The sequence below is a fragment of the Protopterus annectens genome, chromosome 11.part0 (assembly GCF_019279795.1).
Source record: "Protopterus annectens isolate FY-2018-M chromosome 11.part0, PAN1.0, whole genome shotgun sequence".
Taxonomy (NCBI): Eukaryota; Metazoa; Chordata; order Ceratodontiformes; family Protopteridae; genus Protopterus; species Protopterus annectens.
This window is the reverse complement of record NC_056745.1, coordinates 462410717-462431210: the sequence shown is the minus strand read 5'-3', so window position 1 is coordinate 462431210 and position 20494 is coordinate 462410717. Positions and strand designations below refer to the sequence as shown.

The 20494-nt window shown below is 42.2% G+C and overlaps 1 protein-coding gene across 3 annotated transcripts in view; it reads right to left on the bottom strand.

The window, feature by feature from the left end:
* Positions 1-20494, bottom strand: part of OPTN (optineurin) — a 700455-nt gene that overhangs the window by 81620 nt on the left and 598341 nt on the right. For all 3 annotated transcript variants that reach the window (XM_044087961.1, XM_044087962.1, XM_044087963.1), the window contains one exon: positions 6692-6834. In XM_044087961.1, coding sequence (XP_043943896.1) covers positions 6692-6834 — 143 coding nt within the window. The remainder of the gene's footprint in view (positions 1-6691; positions 6835-20494) is intronic.

Below are 20494 nucleotides of genomic sequence, written 5' to 3'. Positions count from 1 at the left end.
AAGACAACCACAAGGCATTCTATAACTATGTCAAGAATCTAAATGGCACTGCTCAGATCTGCTCTGAGCTACAACAGAATGTCATTAAATATACTGATCCCAAGGATATTGCCAATATCCTGGCATATCGGTTCAGTACCAACTTCACCCCCCTCTCACCCCCTAAATGGCCCATCTCAATACCGGAAGATTGCCAAATTCCGGTAATAATGGCCACAAAGGTAAAAAAATGCACTCTCCAAAGCTAAGAATACAGCATCCATGGACTAAGTGTCATGTTTAATCATAGCCTCACCTCAGGCTTCGTGCCCACTGAGTGGCGCACAGCTACAGTTATCCCACTCCACAAGGGGGGATACACATTGGATCCAGGCAACTGCCGCCCCATCAGTCTGACGAGCCTGATCTGCAAGGCCATGGAACGTATTATCATAGAACTTATAAACAAAGACATTGGCAACCTTCAAACACTGGACCCCACCCAGTTTGGGTTGGTGAAGGGTCGATCTTGTCTCCTGAACCTGACTGACTTCTTCAAATCACTCTCCAGAGCTGTGAACGAGGGTAAGGTAGTCCACAAAGCCTATCTGGACCTCGCCAAGGCCTTTGACACCATCCCCCACTCTGGAATCATAGATAAACTTACTAAGCTGGACATTAATCCCTAAGTCACACGACGGGTTGCCAACTGGCTTACTGACAGAACCCACACTGTAAAAGTAGCTGACTCCAAATCCAGACAAGTGGAGTACCTCAGGGTTCAGTCCTGGGACCACTCTTGTTTGGCATCTACTTCTCTGAAGTACAGGCCAATACTAAGGGACTCCGGCTAACAAAGTTCGCAGATGACTGCAAACTGGGATCCATTACTGAATCTCCAAATGATGTGGATACTCTACAAAAGGGCCTTACAGAAATAGATGCTTGGTGCCAGAGCCATGGGCTCAAGCTTAATGCCAAGAAATGTATAGTTATCCCCTTTGGTAAAAAACATGTACCCATGAATTACCACATAGGTGGCAGTACACTAAACACTGACAGTGTGATAAGAGACTTAGGGACACAGGTGGACAGTGGTCTCACCTTCGATAAACACATCACCACAACAGTCAGGAAATCAGTCTATGTGGCACACCTTATCACTAAGGGCTTTTCATCCAGAAAAAAGGAGGTCATTGTCCCACTGTACTCATCCCTCATTAGATCCATTATAGAATACAACGCCCCATTTGGTATGTACCTCTCAAGACACCTGCAACAACTGGAAAGGCTGCAGAGATACCTCACTAAAAAAATCACAGTCCTAAAGCAGATGCCCTATGCTGACCACCTTAAAAAACTCCAACAATACTCTGTCGCATATCGTCTACTCAGAGGCGATCTCTGCTTAACATACAAGGCCATGCCACACCCAGAGCTGTTGGACATGCTACACTTAAAGAAATCCCAATCCTTCAGAGTCGCATGCTCCAGGGATTTAAACCTTGTCATCACAATAAACAAAACATGCTGGACGGATAGGTTCCTGACCCAGAGACTCCCCAGACTCTGGAATAGACTGCCCATACATGTCAAGCAGAGCGCCTCTTTGTCCTCTTCAAGAGGAACCTTGAAGATTGGATGGGAGAAAGGAAATTCACCCCGGGGATCACATCAGGGGTCCAGGAAATAAATAGTGTGGGAAGAAATAGCCAGGGAATTGTTATGGCTAGGCTTGTATAGGCCCTAGGGCCGATAGCCTAGTACCAACCTATTTACCTATGTTCCACTGGTACCAAGTGTTATTTCTTAAAACAACAATGTTTGATACCTTAGGAAAGCCATGGTCACACTATGCTCTTAGATGTAACAGATTCAGTGGGGATAATCTGCCCTGTTTGAATGAAAAACACTGCAACACATAATTAATGCAGCAGATGGATTATCAAGGAGAATTTTAGTCCAACTGATTACATGCCATTCTTTATTTAGATTATCTTGTTCACATGGGTCTGGCATATTAAAGTAAGAGTCATTATTTCCTGGACTTTGTCATTATTGGGTTATGGTCACTGATAATCTGATAAACAGCAGTCTCTATACATTTTTGAAATGTCTGTTAGGACTACATCAATGTGTGTGGAATACTTGTTTTTAGAGCAAGTCCTTGTGGGGAAATATGCCACTCATTTTAGCAAATTTGGATTTGAATCGCCATAACAATAATTATTATTAATGCTATTTACTGTTAAGCTTTTTTTGTGAAAATTTTAATATAGTGGTTGTACTGGCTAAGCCTTGTTAGAGTGAGAATATACAATAGTGGCAATTACATCTTTACAGCACTTTCTGTAGTCCGTTGCAACAGTACCAAGTTTAGGTCAGTTTCCTGGTCTGATGTATTGTGGTATGTGTGTGTGTGTGTGTGTGTGTGTGTGTGTGTGTGTGTGTGTGTGTGTGTGTGTGTGTGTGTGTGTGTGTGTGTGTATATTTGTGTGTGTGTACATATGGCATGAATTTTGGAGCTCATTTTGTCAAATAAAATATCCCCTATTTCCACAGGCCTATTGTAGAAGTACCAGCTGAAATTCTTTTGTAGATTATTTCTGGCATAGTGTTATTTTTGGCTAAGTTTCTGTTAAATTAAAAGCAGTGGTAGTGGGATCATTTTAGGCAGAACATGCTTCCAATAAACATAATTTTCTGTTTATTTTGTAGATTTTAGATTTAGGAGTACTATTTTAATGTTAAATTCCTTTATTGAGATGTGGCTTATGGTTTTACTTTAAAGTAAAACAAGTGATCCAGGATTTAGTTCTGTAGCAACACATTCAGTTATTGTTAAGTTTTAAGAACAGCAATGTTAGTACTTTTTGTGAGAAGTTTATTTCTTGTTAGAATGAGTACTCCTACTGTTAATTTGTGGTTCACTGGTATTACACTTCTGAGGTATGTATATCTGTTGTTTGTGTACATTAGAGGTAACGGATAGTTGTATATGGGGTAATGCCTGGCTTAGCAAAGCTGTAGTCATAGTACAGGGCTTAGCAGAAAGAAAGGTTAGTTAACTTAATTTGTGTTGTATCATATTAGGACTACTGTAAGTGTGTCAGGCTTGTTTACAGGACAGTATTTGTAAAGGTTCCACTGATGTCTATGTGTAGGCTTATGTCCTTATTTGACTTGTGATATTTTGGAGGGGGCATTGTGGAGTAATGGGTAGCATTGCCACCTAACAGTAAGAGGTTACCTGCACTTCCTTCTCTGCAGAATGTGCAGGTTATCCCTGAGTATTTCTGGATTTTCTCTGGGTGCTCCAGTTTCTATTTCTGGACTTTCTCTGGGTGATCCAGTTTCCTCTCACATTTCAAAGCTATGCAGTAGGTGTATCAAGGACTCTGTCTTGTCCATAGGTGCGAGCGCGCGTGTGTATAAGATGGAAGAAAGACCTGGCAACCTACTTCCATTTCCCCCTTTGCCTTGTAAACTCCACAAATGATGGTGGCTGTCCACTGGGTCACTCTAATCGGCTGTGACTAGTAAGAGAGAGATCGGCTGGAGTAATGTTTCTTAAATCTTTTAACTATGTTTACTTAGATAAGTTTGGTTATTACTATAAATAGATTCTAATTTCTCTCCAGTCTGTAGATTTTCTGTGAAAAATATCCCTCATCTACTTCAATCCCATTCGAACAATGCATCAGTTCTCTTTAGACCAATTTGCTTACTTTTGCCAACTGACCATGCCTTCTCCATTTTAGCTCTCACTCTCTGTGACTTACCCTCAAACGAAATATGCTACATACAAAACCATTCCACATTTAGATAAAAACTACTTCAATTTGTCTCCTGCTCCTGTTTCATTCAACCAGCAACATAACTGCTCTACTCCCCTGTACTTCACCTTTCCACCGTACTTCATAAATGCAAACTCAAACTGTACTTCATAAATACTAACTTCTCTGACATCAGAGAGAGTCTATAGGGCTTCTACACAGGTAGCTACTGTTATTTCCTAAAGCTTACACAATTTATTTTTTTGAAAACCTAATTCAGAAGTCTGAATTCAGTGTACAGATGGTTTTCTCTTGCTACCTACCAAATTAAGCTGTTCTTTAATATACTCTATTTTGAACCTGAATTTCTATGCATCTTACTTTGATGTACTTTTATTGTACTTAAAATTTCTCACCTCTTCACTGTTATACTTCTGATGTGGCAGAAATGGGTCCATCTTGGGTCAGTCTATTATTTTGGTTAAAAACAAAAACAAGTTTTCTCTTATTTATATGTATAATACTTTTAATATCCACTGAATTTATATGTACTATTAATTTTTTATCTGTTTGTTAACCATGGAACTCCTGCCAGACAAAGGCTCCCTTTTCAGGGGTGACCTGGGAGCAATGACTGGTTAACCGATTTGCTCAGAGTCGCACAGTAGGGAAACAGAGGGTCAAGGAATAAAATCCTGTACGGAGAACTGGCCCTATACAAAAGCTGCACTTGTGAGCAGAAGACTACTGACACTAAGTCGAAAAGTTCATAAGTACTGTTACAGTGTTCATGTCTAATGGTCAATTAAGAACACTGATCCTTTAATATAAGGCATATACACTTTGTCACCTATCCAGTGATTATTGTGCATTGTAAGCAAACGTGAAGAGCCTAGCTGCAAATTAATGTTAAGCAGTCATTTCTTGTCCTGTGTTAGTGGCTGTGATATCCCCCACAAATTACAGTCTAAGGATCACGGAGCTAAATGGTCACTGTCCATCCATGAGACCATTAGATTACACTGTAGTTACTTCCTACTCCTAGCTCCTTGGTCTCTGGTTGCCTTACTAGTATCCAGAATGACTACCTCCAAGGGAGAAATAGTATAAAGCTCCTCATAAATTCATCCGTAGCTTCTGGGGGAAGGTATAGGAGCCCCAAAACACTGCAGTTTGTTTCCCTTAAGCCTGATGGTATCCCCAATGAATGGGTATTCCCAAGGTGATGCAGATGGAATTGGGGTTTGACTCAAAATCCTTGTCTGTCTCTCTCTCTCCATCCCCCAAGGCAGTTGTCTTAAGAGCCAGCAAACCTCCTTAGTTCACAGAAAAAACAAGTACCACAATCAAGGCTCATACAGGTGCAAGAGAGTGAGAAAACAGCACTGTGTTTTGGGTGATAAGGAGCCAAAAGCGTACTGCAGGCTATGCAATGGCAGAATGATGTGAGAAGAGTTCTGCATCAGTCTTGCCATGGGCTTCAAATTGAACTTACTATGATTCTTTCCCTCACCTGCCACTCTTATCACAATCAAAAATATACTTGACGTTTGGCTTGGAGGTGCAACACATGGAAATGGGTGGTGATGACGATGACTCCTCAGAGTTTGCTGGCTTCTCTGGCCTTGGAAAAAGGTATCAGGAGGAACATCCATAGTACTAACACCAACATGTGACATAATGACTCAGATTGACATCCAGGACCAGGCTACTCCTATACACATGTTCTACGGACTAGTCAAAGACACGGTAGTGAAACAACCTTCACATTCACCTCCAAGAATGACAGCCAAAGGTGCACCCCATCCCAATTTTGTATTTATTCATTTATTTATTCATGTCTATAGCCTATTACCAGGGGATATCCAAGGTGGCTTTCATTATGACTAGTAGAAATGTTGGCCATGACACCAGCAAAATTCCCATACTTATTGCTGTGGGATCGTTTACATCTACCGCTGTATGACCAACTCAGGCAAATTGGACCTTAGATTAAACTGTCATCTGAAGGAAAGACTCAATCAAGGAACAGTCAGGGTTCAAGCCCCCATTATAAGAGCTCACAACCTCCAAAATGGGTTTGGTTGGATACTGATTTTCTTCAGAAAGGTTCAATTCTGGACTAGCTCTCTTAATATCTGTCCTTATAGAACTGCTCCAAGTTAAGCCTGGAGCAGTAAAAATGACAATACTCCAACCCTCCATTTGAAGAGCTATCAGATGTCACTCTTTTCTCAAAGTGGACCAGAAACTTTCCCCTCCTCTGACATAAAACAGAATGGTTGAACCTCTGACATGTTTAGCTATTTTTAGTTTTATGCTCTTCCCTAATATAGTACAAGCAATGCTGAAGTGAGTCTTGGTTGGTAATCTCATGAGCATATGGACTCTTATTGTAATGTTAGGCAGACTTCATCAACAGAAATTACAACAATCAAGATCCAAATTACATAAGCAGCAAAAAAAGAGCTGAAAATTTGGGAGACACATGCATTTATGTTGCTAGTACATTATATCATGGAGTGCAACAATACACACACACACAGACATCCATAAGATATGATTTAACAGAAAAAAGTGCCAATTTCTGATTGGTGCAGTAGAAAAAAGCAACCTAGGACCTATCCAGGAAGATGCTCGATATTAAAATACTAAATAAGACTGACTTACCATTTTTACTTTAGCCTCATCATACCTACACATCCCCATATAACTTTAGTCTTCTATTTCAAGCAGTGCATTCATTTATGTCAGCTGAAAATAAGTCATGCTACAACTGGGTAGCTGCTGGGTGCAAAGTACAAGGTGCATAAGAGTATGTAAAAGCCTCACATGAAGATAATATTCTTAATAGTAAAAGATGAAAAAACTCATTTATCACAATAGTAAATTCAAATGAAAGAATGGGAGCTTACTATACATTAAAAAATGCTTACCTTCCAAGATTATCAAGATCCTCTCTAAGCTTGCTGTTTTCTTTCACCAGAAATTCAAGCTGTACTCCTAATCTCTCCTTATCTTCATGAATTTTCTGACGTGCTTCTCTTTCAGCATGGAAATCAGCACAGTAAATCTCCATCTAGCATAGTGTTAAAAGTACAAATCCACATAAATATAAATGTAGTACATCTAGTTCTGCTTATAGCAGTACATTGTGGGTGAAGCAGACTCAATGTTTAAGTCATAGACATTTTGGATATTTCTCGTTCAGTGGAGCCAAACATAAGGAGTAATGAACACACACACCTTAAGATGGTTAGTACAAAAAACATTAACTTCACAGACCAAATATATGACCATTGTATGCAACAAAATAACCTGCCTTTCTCCAATCTCCACCGAACAGTGACAATACATGAACCTTATATGCAACACCTGTCGCTCCTTGAAGCTATTTTATGCAGCTGTGGTTAAAACATACATCAGGAGCCCATCCAGCTGTTTATCTCCTAAAATACATAAGCAGCACACCTGGAAGAGTGAGATCAGTTAAGGAAAAGGAGGCTGGAAACAAAACCAGTTTGGCTGTTTGAGGAAAAAGCAGGCTGCTGAAGTTTACATCATCAGTACAGTTCATTCATCTCAATGATCTCATGCCAACCCATGAGTGGAAGCTGGCAAGTGATGGCTACTTGTACGATGAGTGCACATTGACAGCTAGCTGACAGGTCAGATAGATTCAGACAAAAAAAGCTAGCTGACAGGTCAGATAGATTCAGACAAAAAAAGCTAGCTGACAGGTCAGATAGAATCAGACAAAATCAAACATTTTTTAAAGCATTAAACTGCTTAATCCTAGACACAATAAAGAACAGTGCCAACAATGAGAAAACTGCAAGTTAGTGTGAATAATTAGCAGAGCAACAAAATAAAAAAAAAATTAAAAACATGAAAGATGGAGTGATGCCCCTTTCAGAATCATAGCAGACTCTCCTAATAGAGGAAAATGTTGAGGCATCCCTAAAGGATGATTCCATTTCACACACACCTGAACACTGTACACCACCACCTTGGGAAACTGAATCAGGGGTAGGCCAAGCTGAAAGCATGTGAGGTACTGCTCCAACCAGGAGGTAGGCTTCACCATTAAGTCCCTGGTTTTAGGAGCAAGGCTGAGTAGCAATGGAAACAACAAAGGTAAAGCTGAAACATTTTACTAATACTAAAAGCTTCGTGGCCAGTCCACAAGTCTCATCATCCACCCAGGAATTAAAGTTCCCAAGATTAGTCAATGAGAGGATTCACAAATAAGCTGATGAAGAAATATAAAAACTCTTGCAGAAACACAACTAAATAATGCTATGGACACACAAGGAAGAATCTGCAGTTCCACCCTGGGCATAATCACTGGTGCCAAATCTCAAAGCCTCAACTCTTGTCAACTCCAACCCCACTGAATAAGAAACAAGCACTCCCCTCAGTGGTACTCCCCTTCCTAGGGCTGTATACAACCACAGCAACTCACTGGGACACAAAGTTCAAGGCAATGTTCTTAGCAGTCATTCAACCCAGTTGCCATGATGAATGTCAGGTAAACCATGTCAAGCAAGTCCACTACAATATCAAACTTATTTCTGATCAAACGATCATTACACAAAACACCAGATAACAATCCCAGAGGGACTGGCCTTATTAAATGGTTGGAGATGCAAGCCCGACACCAGAGTGCCATCACAAGCCAGGCAGAACCTAGGTCTACATGATATTTCACCCAAAGATGGTGCTGAATAACCAAACACCCATCAGATCCCCAGATCCAGGTATGTAGAAAAGAAACTCCCTCTTGATAGCAGCCCTATGCCTTTTTATCTTCCCTAGTCACCTGCAATAAGGGAGACTAGGAGACTGATAGGCAAATGGTTAAAAGGGTAAAAAGGCAGAAAAAAGTCCCTAGGACAGGAAAGGGGGAACTCCATGTTAAGATATGCAACTAATAGTTATCAGAAAAATAACATGCACAAAAATGCAAGTAGCATCAGTAAATACTACCCAGGATACAATAAAATGCTAACACTAACAGAGTGTGATAATACATCCCCCATACTATTAATCAATTAGAAAAGTTCAGAATCATTCAAAAGATGGTGCATGCTTTGTTTTACTGTGTTAGAAATAAAACATTTTAAAATACAATGCTAACACATGCACAATAGGGGAATCTGTTGCAACTACAAATCAGCAGTTAGGGTAAATAATGCAAGAGTGTAGGGAGTATCAGAATCCCTGGAAAACCTGAATAAATGCCCTGAACAAATAATGCTGAAATGTGTACATTTCCAGAGCCCAGCTTTGTCAGAAGGAACAAATATTCTTCCAGGATGTAACAATCTGGGGAGAAAAAAAAATAGTTAAAAAAACTTGAAAAGGATCCAATATTCCACCTGCTGATATAGGCTTGATATAGAACAGTGAATTAGTTGTTGTGTCTTTTCGGCTTTTCTCGGTTAGGGGTCGCCACAGTGGAACTCCGGACCGCTAATGATTGGCAGCAGATTTTTATGGTGCCAAGTTGCCAGCCCGACGCCCAACCTTCAGCGAAGGCACACCAATTCACGCATGTCTTTCGAAGGCCACTCAACCGCAGGGAAGACATGCAGACTCCACACAGAAGGCACTCCAGCCGAGAATTGAACAGGAGAACCTCTTGCTGTGAGGCAACAACGCTACCGCTGCACCACCACGGCTTCAGAACAGTGAATTAAATTAGTGAGTTCAGAAAAAAGAAAAACAGATGTACCTCGCAGTTCACCCTCTGACATCACAGACCCATATTCAGGAGTCCTTAAACAGATAATAGCGGTGGGTACACTACAAGCAAAATGGAAGTAGTGCCTTATCAGCCCACAGAAGCAGGCCACCACAAAACTCAGATGGAATGACTACACAAGCAGCTCCCAGTTACAACCACAGAACAAGTCCATCAGGACTGCCAATAAGAAATCCAGCATTCTAGCGCTCAAACCATTTCAGTCCATCCAAGTACAAGAGGAAACGAAACAAAAAAAAAACACACTGCCCTAGGGTTTAGTCCACCTCTTCAGTAGCTGTGATAATTCAGATGACCCATCTTACCAGTTCACCACTTAGTTATTGCTAAATAATGTACAACAAATCATTTTGTCTGAAACAGTGAATCAGTCATGAAAGAAAATGGCCAAAATTCTTAAAGCCAACATGGGAGATTATTTGGTTGTGCCAGGCAAAGTTCAGGGCATTCCAAAACCAGCTTAACAAATATACTCACGTAACTCAGACTTGTCCCAGTTTAGTCACGATTCACAGTCATAAGTGTCTCAAACAGAACAGCACCATCCAATACCACAATAACTCAAACAAGCATTCTGTAAAAAGATATGTTTTAAAATAAAACAAAGCTATTACTCGGTAAAATGAAATAACAGCACTGTGCAAAACTCACAAACAGCAGTCAGCTGCCACTGCCATCTAAAAATACAATCAGAAAATAAATGAATGTGCAAACAGTAAGCTGCCATACACAGTACAAGAAATATACAGTGACAGCTCAACCAATACATGGTTTGTAATAAGCTTGGTGAAGTTGGTTTTCACAAATCTCCATATGCTTGAAGAACAAAGCAAAAGAAACTGCAAAATGTAGTGAAATAGAAGCAATCACAGCATACTATAGAATGGAGGCAAGCAGAAGGGAGGTAGATGCAACAGAAGTAAAGGGCCCTGCATTAACTACTATTGGAAGGTGAGAAAAAACACTGTACTACATAACAAATAAACCCAGCCATGCAAAAAGGAGATGGGGGAGGGAGATAACCTACAGTAAAGGATGACTATTTACCAAAAGATAGGAGGAAGTGGAAGATGCAGACATTAACTTCCCTACAGAAGGGAAAAACGGAGTTGGCTGGTCAAGTCCTTGAGCAGAATGACTCTGAATAGCTGTTCAGTGTGACAATATGCAAGGTACTTACCACAACTACACATTTTCAAGCAGTAAGTCTCACCGCATGCAGTCATGGGCACTGTACTGTCTAACTGATAACAACTCTGGACACATTCTTCTAAACCATGAGACATACCTATATGTGGGGGGAGGAAAATGTATCCTTTACAATCACTAGGGACACAAAGGGGTTATACAAGGCTCCTGCCCTGTGCTCTACTCTGTTCTTCTGAGACAGAACCCATAATGAGATGCATGGGTATTCCTATTTATTTATATACAATTTAACTGAAGTAGAGCACTGATCCCAAAGGGTCAATTTCAGTTTCAGTCCAGAATGACAACACACATTAAGTGAAAAACATAAAAATGTATAAAATAAAAGAGCACACTAAAACAACGGAACAGTTAATAAACAACAGAAAACAATATTTAAGATGGTACTAAGCAAAAATCACAATGTAAAATATTTTCATCAGAGTAGCAACATGTTAGGAATTAGGGAACAGATGCTAGAGTGAAAATAGGCAGTTTGTGTTAAAGATTATGGAAACTAGAATATGTGACCTGAACCAGAGCATTTACAAGCAGCATGTTCTTTAAATTGTGCCAGAAAGGAGTAGTACTTGGAGAAGTCTTTTAAGATTTGAGGGAAGATCCCTCCAGAGCTTGGGTCCAAGTAAAGAAAGGTAGTGGTTAAGAGCACTTAAGTCTGGTTTTAGGTGCTTACAAGAGAGCAACACTTAGTGGTTATGAGATCTAAGTTAGATGATGGAAGTTATCTAAGTAAGCCAGCAGAAAGAAGGTCAGCTGTTTTCTTTTAGGAGCTGGAAAAGTTGGGAGCCAGGGAGTAGAATGAGTCCTTACTGAACCAGCAGCCAGTTGGCTTTGGCTAGTCTAAGACAGTGGTGTTCATACTTTGGGGAAAGGTAATTAAGTGGTAGATGGAGTTGGAGATTGTTTGGATGGCTGTAGAGTTTCTTTTGGAGGCAGATGCTACAAGAGGTAGGCAGTGCTCAAGTTAGGCTGAAAGAATCCCGTTGACAATAACATTATTTATTGAATGGGGGTAGTAGATTTTGTTTGGCCAGGAGAGTAGGGAGTTTATCTTTTCTGGGTGTTTTCAAGATGATGAAAAGGAGGGGAAAAGGAAATTGAGAGATTAAGCCCAACTCCTAGGTAGGTGAAGGTGTTAACTTGATCAATGGCATTGTAAAGGTGGTCAAGAATAAGTGAGTTGGGGTTCTTTGGCCTTTCAGTAGAGGTTCAAAAGAGCATAGTTTTGTTTTTGAGGAGTTAAGTAATATTTTGTTTTGCTATTGAGCCAGTTCATGAGGAAAAGGAAATGTTTTTGCAGATCATGTTGAATTGAGTGGGATGTGTGGCTGGAGAGGAAGATAACTATTACAATATGCTACAGAAACCCCATCCGGCAAACTATAGCAAAGTTGAGGGCCAAGACAAAAACAGTGCATCTATATTTATATATATATATATATATATATATATATATATATATATATATATATATATATATATATATATATATATATTTATATATATATATATATATCTAATCTGTACATCTATCTATATATTAACACACAGTATGCATGTATGTATTTATACACACGCTCATATATATAGTATGTATGCACAGTTCTGAACCCACTGTGCATTCCCATTAAATTTCAGGAAACCAACTATCCTTGAAACAAGGACTAAGTACGTGAAAAGGGAGATTACATATGAAGTCTGAAACTGTGTTATCCAGAAATATTTATCTTGAAGGTGCAGACGTTTCAGTGTCAGCATGCATAAATAGCAGGGACGTATGGCACAGCCCCCCTTCTCAACGGGTTTAGGGAACTTTAATGTCAGTACAGTTTATTCTGAGATTTAATGTTATCTTTGTCAACTGCATTTTATTTTTTTACAGTTTTGGGACCCCATTTATGGGTTTTGCAATTAAGTTAAGGACCAGTGACAAAAATTGGCTTCCAGCCTCTCTGTGTTCACAGGTTCATAGGTTGGTACTAGGCTATCTGCCCGAAGGCATTTATAAGCCTAGCCAGAATGTGTTGGCTTTCGCCGCCCCCTTAGATTAGTTCCCTGTGCCTCTGTCCAGCAGAGCCACTTGAAGTGATCCCAGAGTTAAACTTTCTGTTTCCCATCCACTCGTCAAGGTTTCTTTTGAAGAGTGTTAGCGAGGAGCTCTGCCTAATGTAGAGTGGGATCTTGTTCCAAAGCATGGGAAGTCTCTGGGACAAGAATCTATCCCTTCAGCACGTCCTATTTATTGTTGTGGTGAGGCTTAGATCCCTAGAGCGTGTGGCTTGAGGGGATAAGGTTTTCTTTAGGTGGAGCATGTCCATCAATTCTGGGTTGGACATGGCCTTGTATGTCAGGCAGAGATCACCTCTGAGTAGGTGGTATGCAACCGAGTACAACTGGAGTTTCTTCAGTCGAGCTGCATAGGGCATCTGTTTGAGGCCAGTGATCCTCCTGGTGAGGTACTTCTGTGGTCTTTCCAGCTGTTGCAGGTGTCTTGTAAGATACATCCCAAATGGGACGTTGTACTCTATGATGGGTCTAATGAGTGATGAGTCGAGGGGCACAATGACCTCTTTTGATATGGATGCGAACCCTTTTGTGATTAGGTGGGCCCCGTAGAAAGATTTTCTAACCACTATGGCAATGTGATTATCAAAGGTGAAATTACTATCTACTTGGGTCCCCAGATCCCTTATTACGTCTTCCGTATTTAGGGAACTACCACCTATGTGGTAGTTTGTGGGTACTTTGTTTTTGACAAAGGGGATAACTATGCACTTTTTGGCATTTAGCTTGAGGCCATGATTTTGACACCAGGTATCTGTCTCAGTGAGACCCTTTTGGAGGAAGTCTGTGTCAGCTGTACAGTCAATTATAGCCCCTAGTTTGCAGTCATCTGTGAACTTGGTCAGCCACAGTCCTTCTGTGCTTGCCTGTACGTCTGAGAAGTATATGCCGAACAGGAGGGGTCCTAGGACTGAGCCTTGGGGAATGCCACTTGTAATCAGTTTAGAGTCGGACCTAGCTCCAGCAACTCTCACCACGTGGGTTCTGTCCGTGAGCCAGTTGGCAACCCATCTTGTGATGTAGGAGTTTATGTTCAGGCTGGTGATCTTGTCTATAATACCAGAATGGGGAATGGTGTCAAAGGCCTTAGCGAGGTCTAGGTGGCTGTGTGCACCACCTTTCCCTCATCTATAACCTTGGTAAATGTCTCAAAGAAGTCCACCAGGTTTAGGAGGCATGATCTGCCCTTAACAAAGCCAAACTGGGTAGGGTCCAGTGTTTGGAGGTTCCCAATGTCTCTGTTAATGAGTTCCATGATGATGCGCTCCATAGCCTTGCAGACCAAGCTAGTCAGGCTTATAGGGCGATAGTTCCCGGGGCCTGTTGTGGCTCCACCTTTGTGGAGGAGAATAACCGTTGCTGTGCACCACTCTATGGATATGTAGCCTGTGGAGAAGCTGAGTTTGAACAGTGTGTTTAGGTGAGGGGTTAGTTTGTCTTTGAGCTTGTGTAGGACACAGCCTGGGACACCGTCCAGTCCCATTGATGCTGTGTTTTTGGCTTTGGGGACAGCTGTTTTAACCTGAGTGTCTGTGATTTCAGGGACTTTACATTCTTCTGGTATGGTTATGGGCCCTTTTGGGCGTGAGAGTGGGGTGAAGTTTGTGCTGAACTTGTCTGCCAGGATGTTGGCGAGATCGGTCGGTTCAGTGTATTTTGTGCCATTCTGCACTAACTCAGTGCAGATCTGAGCATTGCCACTTAGATTCTTGACATAGCTAAAGAATGCCTTGTGGTTATCTTTGGAGTCCTTGTCAATTTTTCTTTCAAAGCTCGCCTTGGATGATTTTATGAGGTATCGTAGTTTCTTGCTGATACTGATCAGGGATGTCTTCCCTTCTTGGAATTTTACTCTTTTCTGTACTAGTTTCCTCCTTCTATTGTTTAACTTGTTTATGGCAGGAGTCCACCAGACTGGTTTCCTTTTCTTGGAGGAGTGAGTCTTGGTTTTGCTTGGGATGGCACGATCCATGCTCTACTTTTGCTTTACCTTTATGTAAGCAGCTGTTCATAAGCCACTTAAATTACTTATTCTTCTGCATATATTCCTGATTTTAAATGTTAGTTTTAACTTTTCACTTTTTTAGTTCATAGCTTATTGAAGTTGCAATGCAATTCTGCTGGTTTTGTACTTAAAGCATGGTACTAGTCAATAATGCAACAGACAGAAAGTACAGTTTTGTACCTACCATAAATGTAGATGTCCGAGAGGAATGCATCTGCAGTCTTTACAAATTGGTTGTCCTGTCGTCAGGCAGCCCTTCGGTTGGCCGGATTCCAAAGTCTGGGTCTGGCTTCGGCTGGTGTCGCACTTCACCCGACGTCACTGTGGCAGTTATTCGGGTATAAGGGCATCAGCCGACGCCATTTTCCTCAGTGTTTCTTGCCCCAGATGCCAGGTGCCCTCTTGGATGGCTAAATTTGGATAAATGTCAAAGTTTCCAAATAGTAGAGAGCAAACACACAAAATAAGCATGTATGTACATATATACAAACAAATACACCATAATAGATCCCCCCCAAGCTAGCTGAAGATTGGCAAATACCCTAAGAGTACCTCAGAGGGGAAGGAGGGTGGGTAATCCTGACTGCAGATGCATTCCTCTCGGACATCTACATTTATGGTAGGTACAAAACTGTACTATGTCCTTCAAGGATGCATCTGCAGTCTTTACAAATGGGTAGAATACCATAGCTAAACTAGGGGAGGAGGAAATGAGAAGATATTATGGTGTAGTTAGGATCCCTTGCAAAACAGCAGTGGCAAAACCAGCACGGGATCTAGAGTATAGAGGTAAGTTATAATGCTTGGCAAATGTATGCACGGAGGTCCAAGTAGCAGCCTCTATAATGTCCTTGGTAGCCACTCCTCATAAGAAAGCTGTGGTAGTGGCAGTAGCCCTTGTGGAGTGAGGCCTGATGTTCTCTGGAGTTTTCTTTCCATGGTAGGAGTAACAAAATCTAATGCAATTTCCTATCCATTTGGAGATTGTCTGTTTAGAAATTGGTTTTCCTTCCTTTCCTGTTGCATATGCTACCAGAAGCTGGTCAGTTTTTCTATTGCTTTTTGTCCTGTCCAGGTAGTAGCGTAATTGTCTGTGTACATCCAAGGTATGTAAGAGCCTTTCTCCCTGTTCTGTGGGTTGGGGAAGAATGTAGGAAGGTGGATAGCCTGATTTAAAGAGACTCTGGATACCACCTTAGGCATAAATGTAGGATTTGTTCTCATGGACACTCTATCTTGATGGGAGATCAGGAAGGGTTGCACTGCCATTAATGCCTGTAGTTCAGAGACCCTTCTTGCTGAAGTTATTGCCAGCAGGAAAGCAGTATTCCCGGACAAGTATTGTAATTCTGCTGTTGCTGCTGGTTCAAAGGAGGAAGAGTCAGTTTTTCTAGCACAAAGTTCAAGTCCCATGCTGGCAATGGAGGTTTCCTGGGAGGTTTTACATTTTAATTCCTCTCAGAAACTGTCTGAGCAGAGGATGAGAAGACAGGAGGATCCAAGCTGTATTCTGCTGAAATAGCTGATGCATGTATCTGGATGAAAGAATAGGACAGGCCTGTAGGGAAGAGCTCGCCAAGTACTCCAGGATGTTGGCTATGTTCACCAGTGTCACATCTTGCCCCTTTGCAGTACTCCAGATGAGATATCTTTTCCATTTTGCTGCATAATTCTTTCTTGTTGAAGGTCTACGAGCCTCCATGATTATATCTTTAACCCTTTGGGATAAATTTGGGTTAATTGCTGTTATGTAATGTTCCAGGCAGTTAGCTGCAGAGTTTTTAGGTTTGGATGCAGGATGTTGTAGTTGTTCTGTGTTAGCAGTAACGGGATCGGGGGCAGTGTCCATATTTGTTCCCGGGACATGCTCCTCAGCAGTGGATACCAATGTTGTCTTGGCCAGTCTGGGGCTATCAGAATGATCCTCGGACACTCCCCTTTGATCTTCAGAAGCACCTTGTGCATCAAAGGAAGTGGTGGGAATGCGTATGCTGTCAGGTTTTTCCAACTGAAAGATAGGGAGTCCACCTTCCAAGCAAGTGGGTGGTAAGTCCTTGTGCAGAATTTCTTCAACTGGTGAATGAATGGGGATGCAAACAAGTCTATTTGTGGTAATCCCCATTCTCTTGTGATGGTTTTGAAGATGTCTGGATGCAGCATCCATTCGTGGGCATCTGTTGTAGTTCTGCTTAATATGTCTGCTAGAATGTTCTCCTTCCCTGGTACATAAATTGCCTGTAACTGAATGTTGTAGCTCAGAGCCACATCCCATAGGTCCAGTGCCAGCCGGCATAGAGGGTATGAGTGTGTGCCTCCCTGTTTGTTGATGTACCACATAACTGTGGTGTTGTCTGTCCTTATCATCAACTGGCCTTCTTGGAGAAAAGGTCTGAATGCCTGGATTGCCAATTTTACTGCCATCATTTCCTTTAGATTTATGTGCAGATGCAGCTGGTCTTGAGTCCATAGGCCTTGAATGCACTTGTCCATCATGTGTGCCCCCCAACCGAGGTCTGAGGCATCTGTCGTGATGGTTTGTCTTGGTTGACTTTTGCTGAAGGGTAATCTTGTGTTTGATTGGCAGGCCTGAGCCCACCATAGGAACTCTTGCTTCAGGCATGGAATCATTGGAATTTTGGCTTCTAGGCTGTGCTTGTGCTGAGACCACAAATTCTTTAGATACCACTGTAGTTTTCTCATATGCAGCCTGGCATGAGGGACCAGAATTATGCAGGATGCCATGAAGCCTAGAGCTTGTAGCACTTTTCTTGCAGTTAGATGGTTCTGCTTTGTTAAGGCCAAGAAGTAGAGAGGAAGTTGCTCTTTCTTTTCTGCAGTTAGAAATGCCATTTGTTTTGATGTGTCCAGTTCTGCACCCAGAAAAGTTATTCTTTGGGATGGAATCAGCCTTGACTTTTTTGTATTGACTGTATATCCCAGGGCTTGCAGCAGGTAGATGACTCTTTGTAAGTCTTCTGTTAGTTTGTTTTGTTGTCCGCTTGTATCAGGCAGTCGTCCAGGTAGGGATAGATTTGAATCCTGAAGTCTGCAATGAGCGATTACTGATGCCAGGCATTTCGTGAACACTCTGGGCAGTAGATAAGCCAAAGGGCAATGCTGAGAATTGATAATGCTCTGATCCTGCAAGAAATCTGAGGTATCTTCTGCAAATTGGTCTTATGGGGACGTGCAGGTATGCCTCCTTGAGATCTAGAGTTACCAGCCAAGACTCCTTGCCCAGCATGGGAAGAAGCTGCTGTAAGGTCAGCATTTTGAATTTTGGAACAATGAGGAATGTGTTTAAAGCGGACAGGTCTAGAATAGGCCTCCATTTGTTTTCTTTTCTTGGTACCAGGAAGAGTCTGGAGTAAAATCCTTCCCTTGCTCCATAGATGGTACCTTTTCCACAGCTCCCATTCTTAACAGTTGAGATATTTGTTTTAGAGCTTCTGTCCTTTGAGTAGGTGGAAGATTTGGCATTCCTCTCTTTCCAGGTAGAGTATGGAAATGGAACCTGTAACCATGGTCTATAGTTTGCAAAATCCATTTTTCTCTTGTAATGCAGTGCCAGTTTCTTGAGAATAAGGTTAGCTTTCCGCCTAAGGGTGCTTCTAGTTGTTCCCTGGTAGGCGGTGCCACCGCCAAGTCACTGTGATTGAGTTGTTGTAGTGGTGGTGGCTGTATCCGTGCCTCGTTGGTTGTTACCCTGCCATTGGCGACCCCTGTAGGCACCCCTGGATTGGTTTCTGCCTCTAGAGCACCTATTCCTGCCTCTTTGTGCCTTAGAGGAGTCCGGAAAGGACCAATTCTTGGAGGGCCAGTTCCTGCTAAACCTTGGAGGTTGAACTTGTAAGAAATCTTTCACTGTTTGCACAGATTTTGCTTTCTCTTCCATCTTTTTTAGTACCTGCTGTGCAGGGGAACCAAATAAATTGACCTTGTCCATAGGTGCATCCAAAAGCTTAGATATGACGTGTTCTGGTAATGCCTGTTCTTTCAACCATGCATGCCTCCTGATAACTGTGCCAGTCATGGCTGATCTAAAGGAAGCCTCCAGTGCATCATAGCCACATTTTAAAGAATGGTTACTAACCTGCTGTATATTATGTACCATTTCTTGAACACACTTTTTATCTAAAGATTCTTCAGAGGACAGCTTTTTAGTCAACTGGTCAAGCATAAACTCTTGATATTGAAGCATATGAAATTGGCAGTTCAAAGCTCTAGCTGACAAAGTAGCAGAGGTGTAAACTTTTTTACCCCATCTCTCTAAGGATCTGGATTCCCTTTCAGAGGGAGTGGGTTTTAGAAGAAGTAGCTGCTACAGCTTTAGGACCCTGGGAGATAGTCTCTGGATCCGCAAAAGGAGCCTTATATAAGTGGTGATGAGTGTCCGGGACCCTGTAGTACCTATCGGGCTTAGCAGGAGCCGGAGGTAAAGAATCAGGAGCAGTGCAAGCATCATTAAATGCATCATCAACAACAGGGAGAACTGGAGGTATGGCTAAAGGCCTATGCTGTGGCAAGTGTAGAAAGGTCCTAAGCCTTTTTCTAGAGTCTGAGAAATCTTGGCCCTGCCACTGAAATTGTTCCCTCATAGCATGTAAGGTTTCCCCAAAGGAAAATTCCTCAGGAGGAGAGGCTGAAGGGATGGACTCCTCAGCATCAGAGTCTTCGTAAGGAGAATAAGAAGCCTCAGGAGGGTCTGTATGTTCTGAGTCATCAGAGGAATCATCTGTGGATACTGGCTCAGGGCTCTGCTCTAGGCCTCTTTTCTGGAGGAGGGAGAGGCCCTGTCTGGATGAAGCTGGGCTCCGAATTAAAGAGATGAGATCCTCAGCCAAAGAAAGCATATGGGAGCTGGTGCTGGGCCTGTGAGAGGGGGGCTTGGCAGGCACAGGTTTTGATGCTTTGGCTGCTTTAGCCCTGGCAAAGGCCTTAATAGACATGGCTGGAGGAGGCCTAGCAGCTCCACGTGCAGGGTAGAGATATCCAGGGAATGGTGTCTGATAAATCCTGGGAAACCGCAACAGAAGGTTGGATTTCAAGCCGTTTCTACCAGGTTAGAAGAGGCCCGGTAGAAGGCAAGTTATCGGCTGAAGAAAGAACCGCTTGCTCGGTTTCGGCGAAACCGAGACACTCGTGGTTTGCTTAACCGCCGTTTCTGGCGAAACCGCGGGCTGCGACTGTCGGTACTCTTCTTTGCATTTTTTGGTTATTTGCGTAGTCGGAGGATCCGACGGCATAATGTAGGCAAAATCGGAGCTGAAAATCTGCTCAGCAAAGTCCGACCGACGTCTAAGCGTCCGTCGGTTAAAAGAAGCACAGGCTAGACAAGCTGCTACGTCGTGGTCTGGGGCTAAACAATGTATGCAATAGGAGTGGAAATCTTTATGAGGTATTTGTTTCCCACAAGATAAACATAAACAGTTATTAACTTTCTCTGACATCGGCTGAGGCAAGAAAGAGTCCCCAACGGGGTGCTTTATAGAAGTCTTCGAAGTAGTATTCGGTAGTAGTAATCTCTGGATCTGACCGACCGGCACTTGCGAACAGCTTCTGCTTCGGGCGCCACGCGGCAAGAAAGACTGAGGAAAATGGCGTCGGCTGATGCCTTTATACCCGAATAACTGCTGCAGTGACGTCGGGTGAAGTGCGACACCAGCCGAAGCCAGACCCAGACTTTGGAATCCG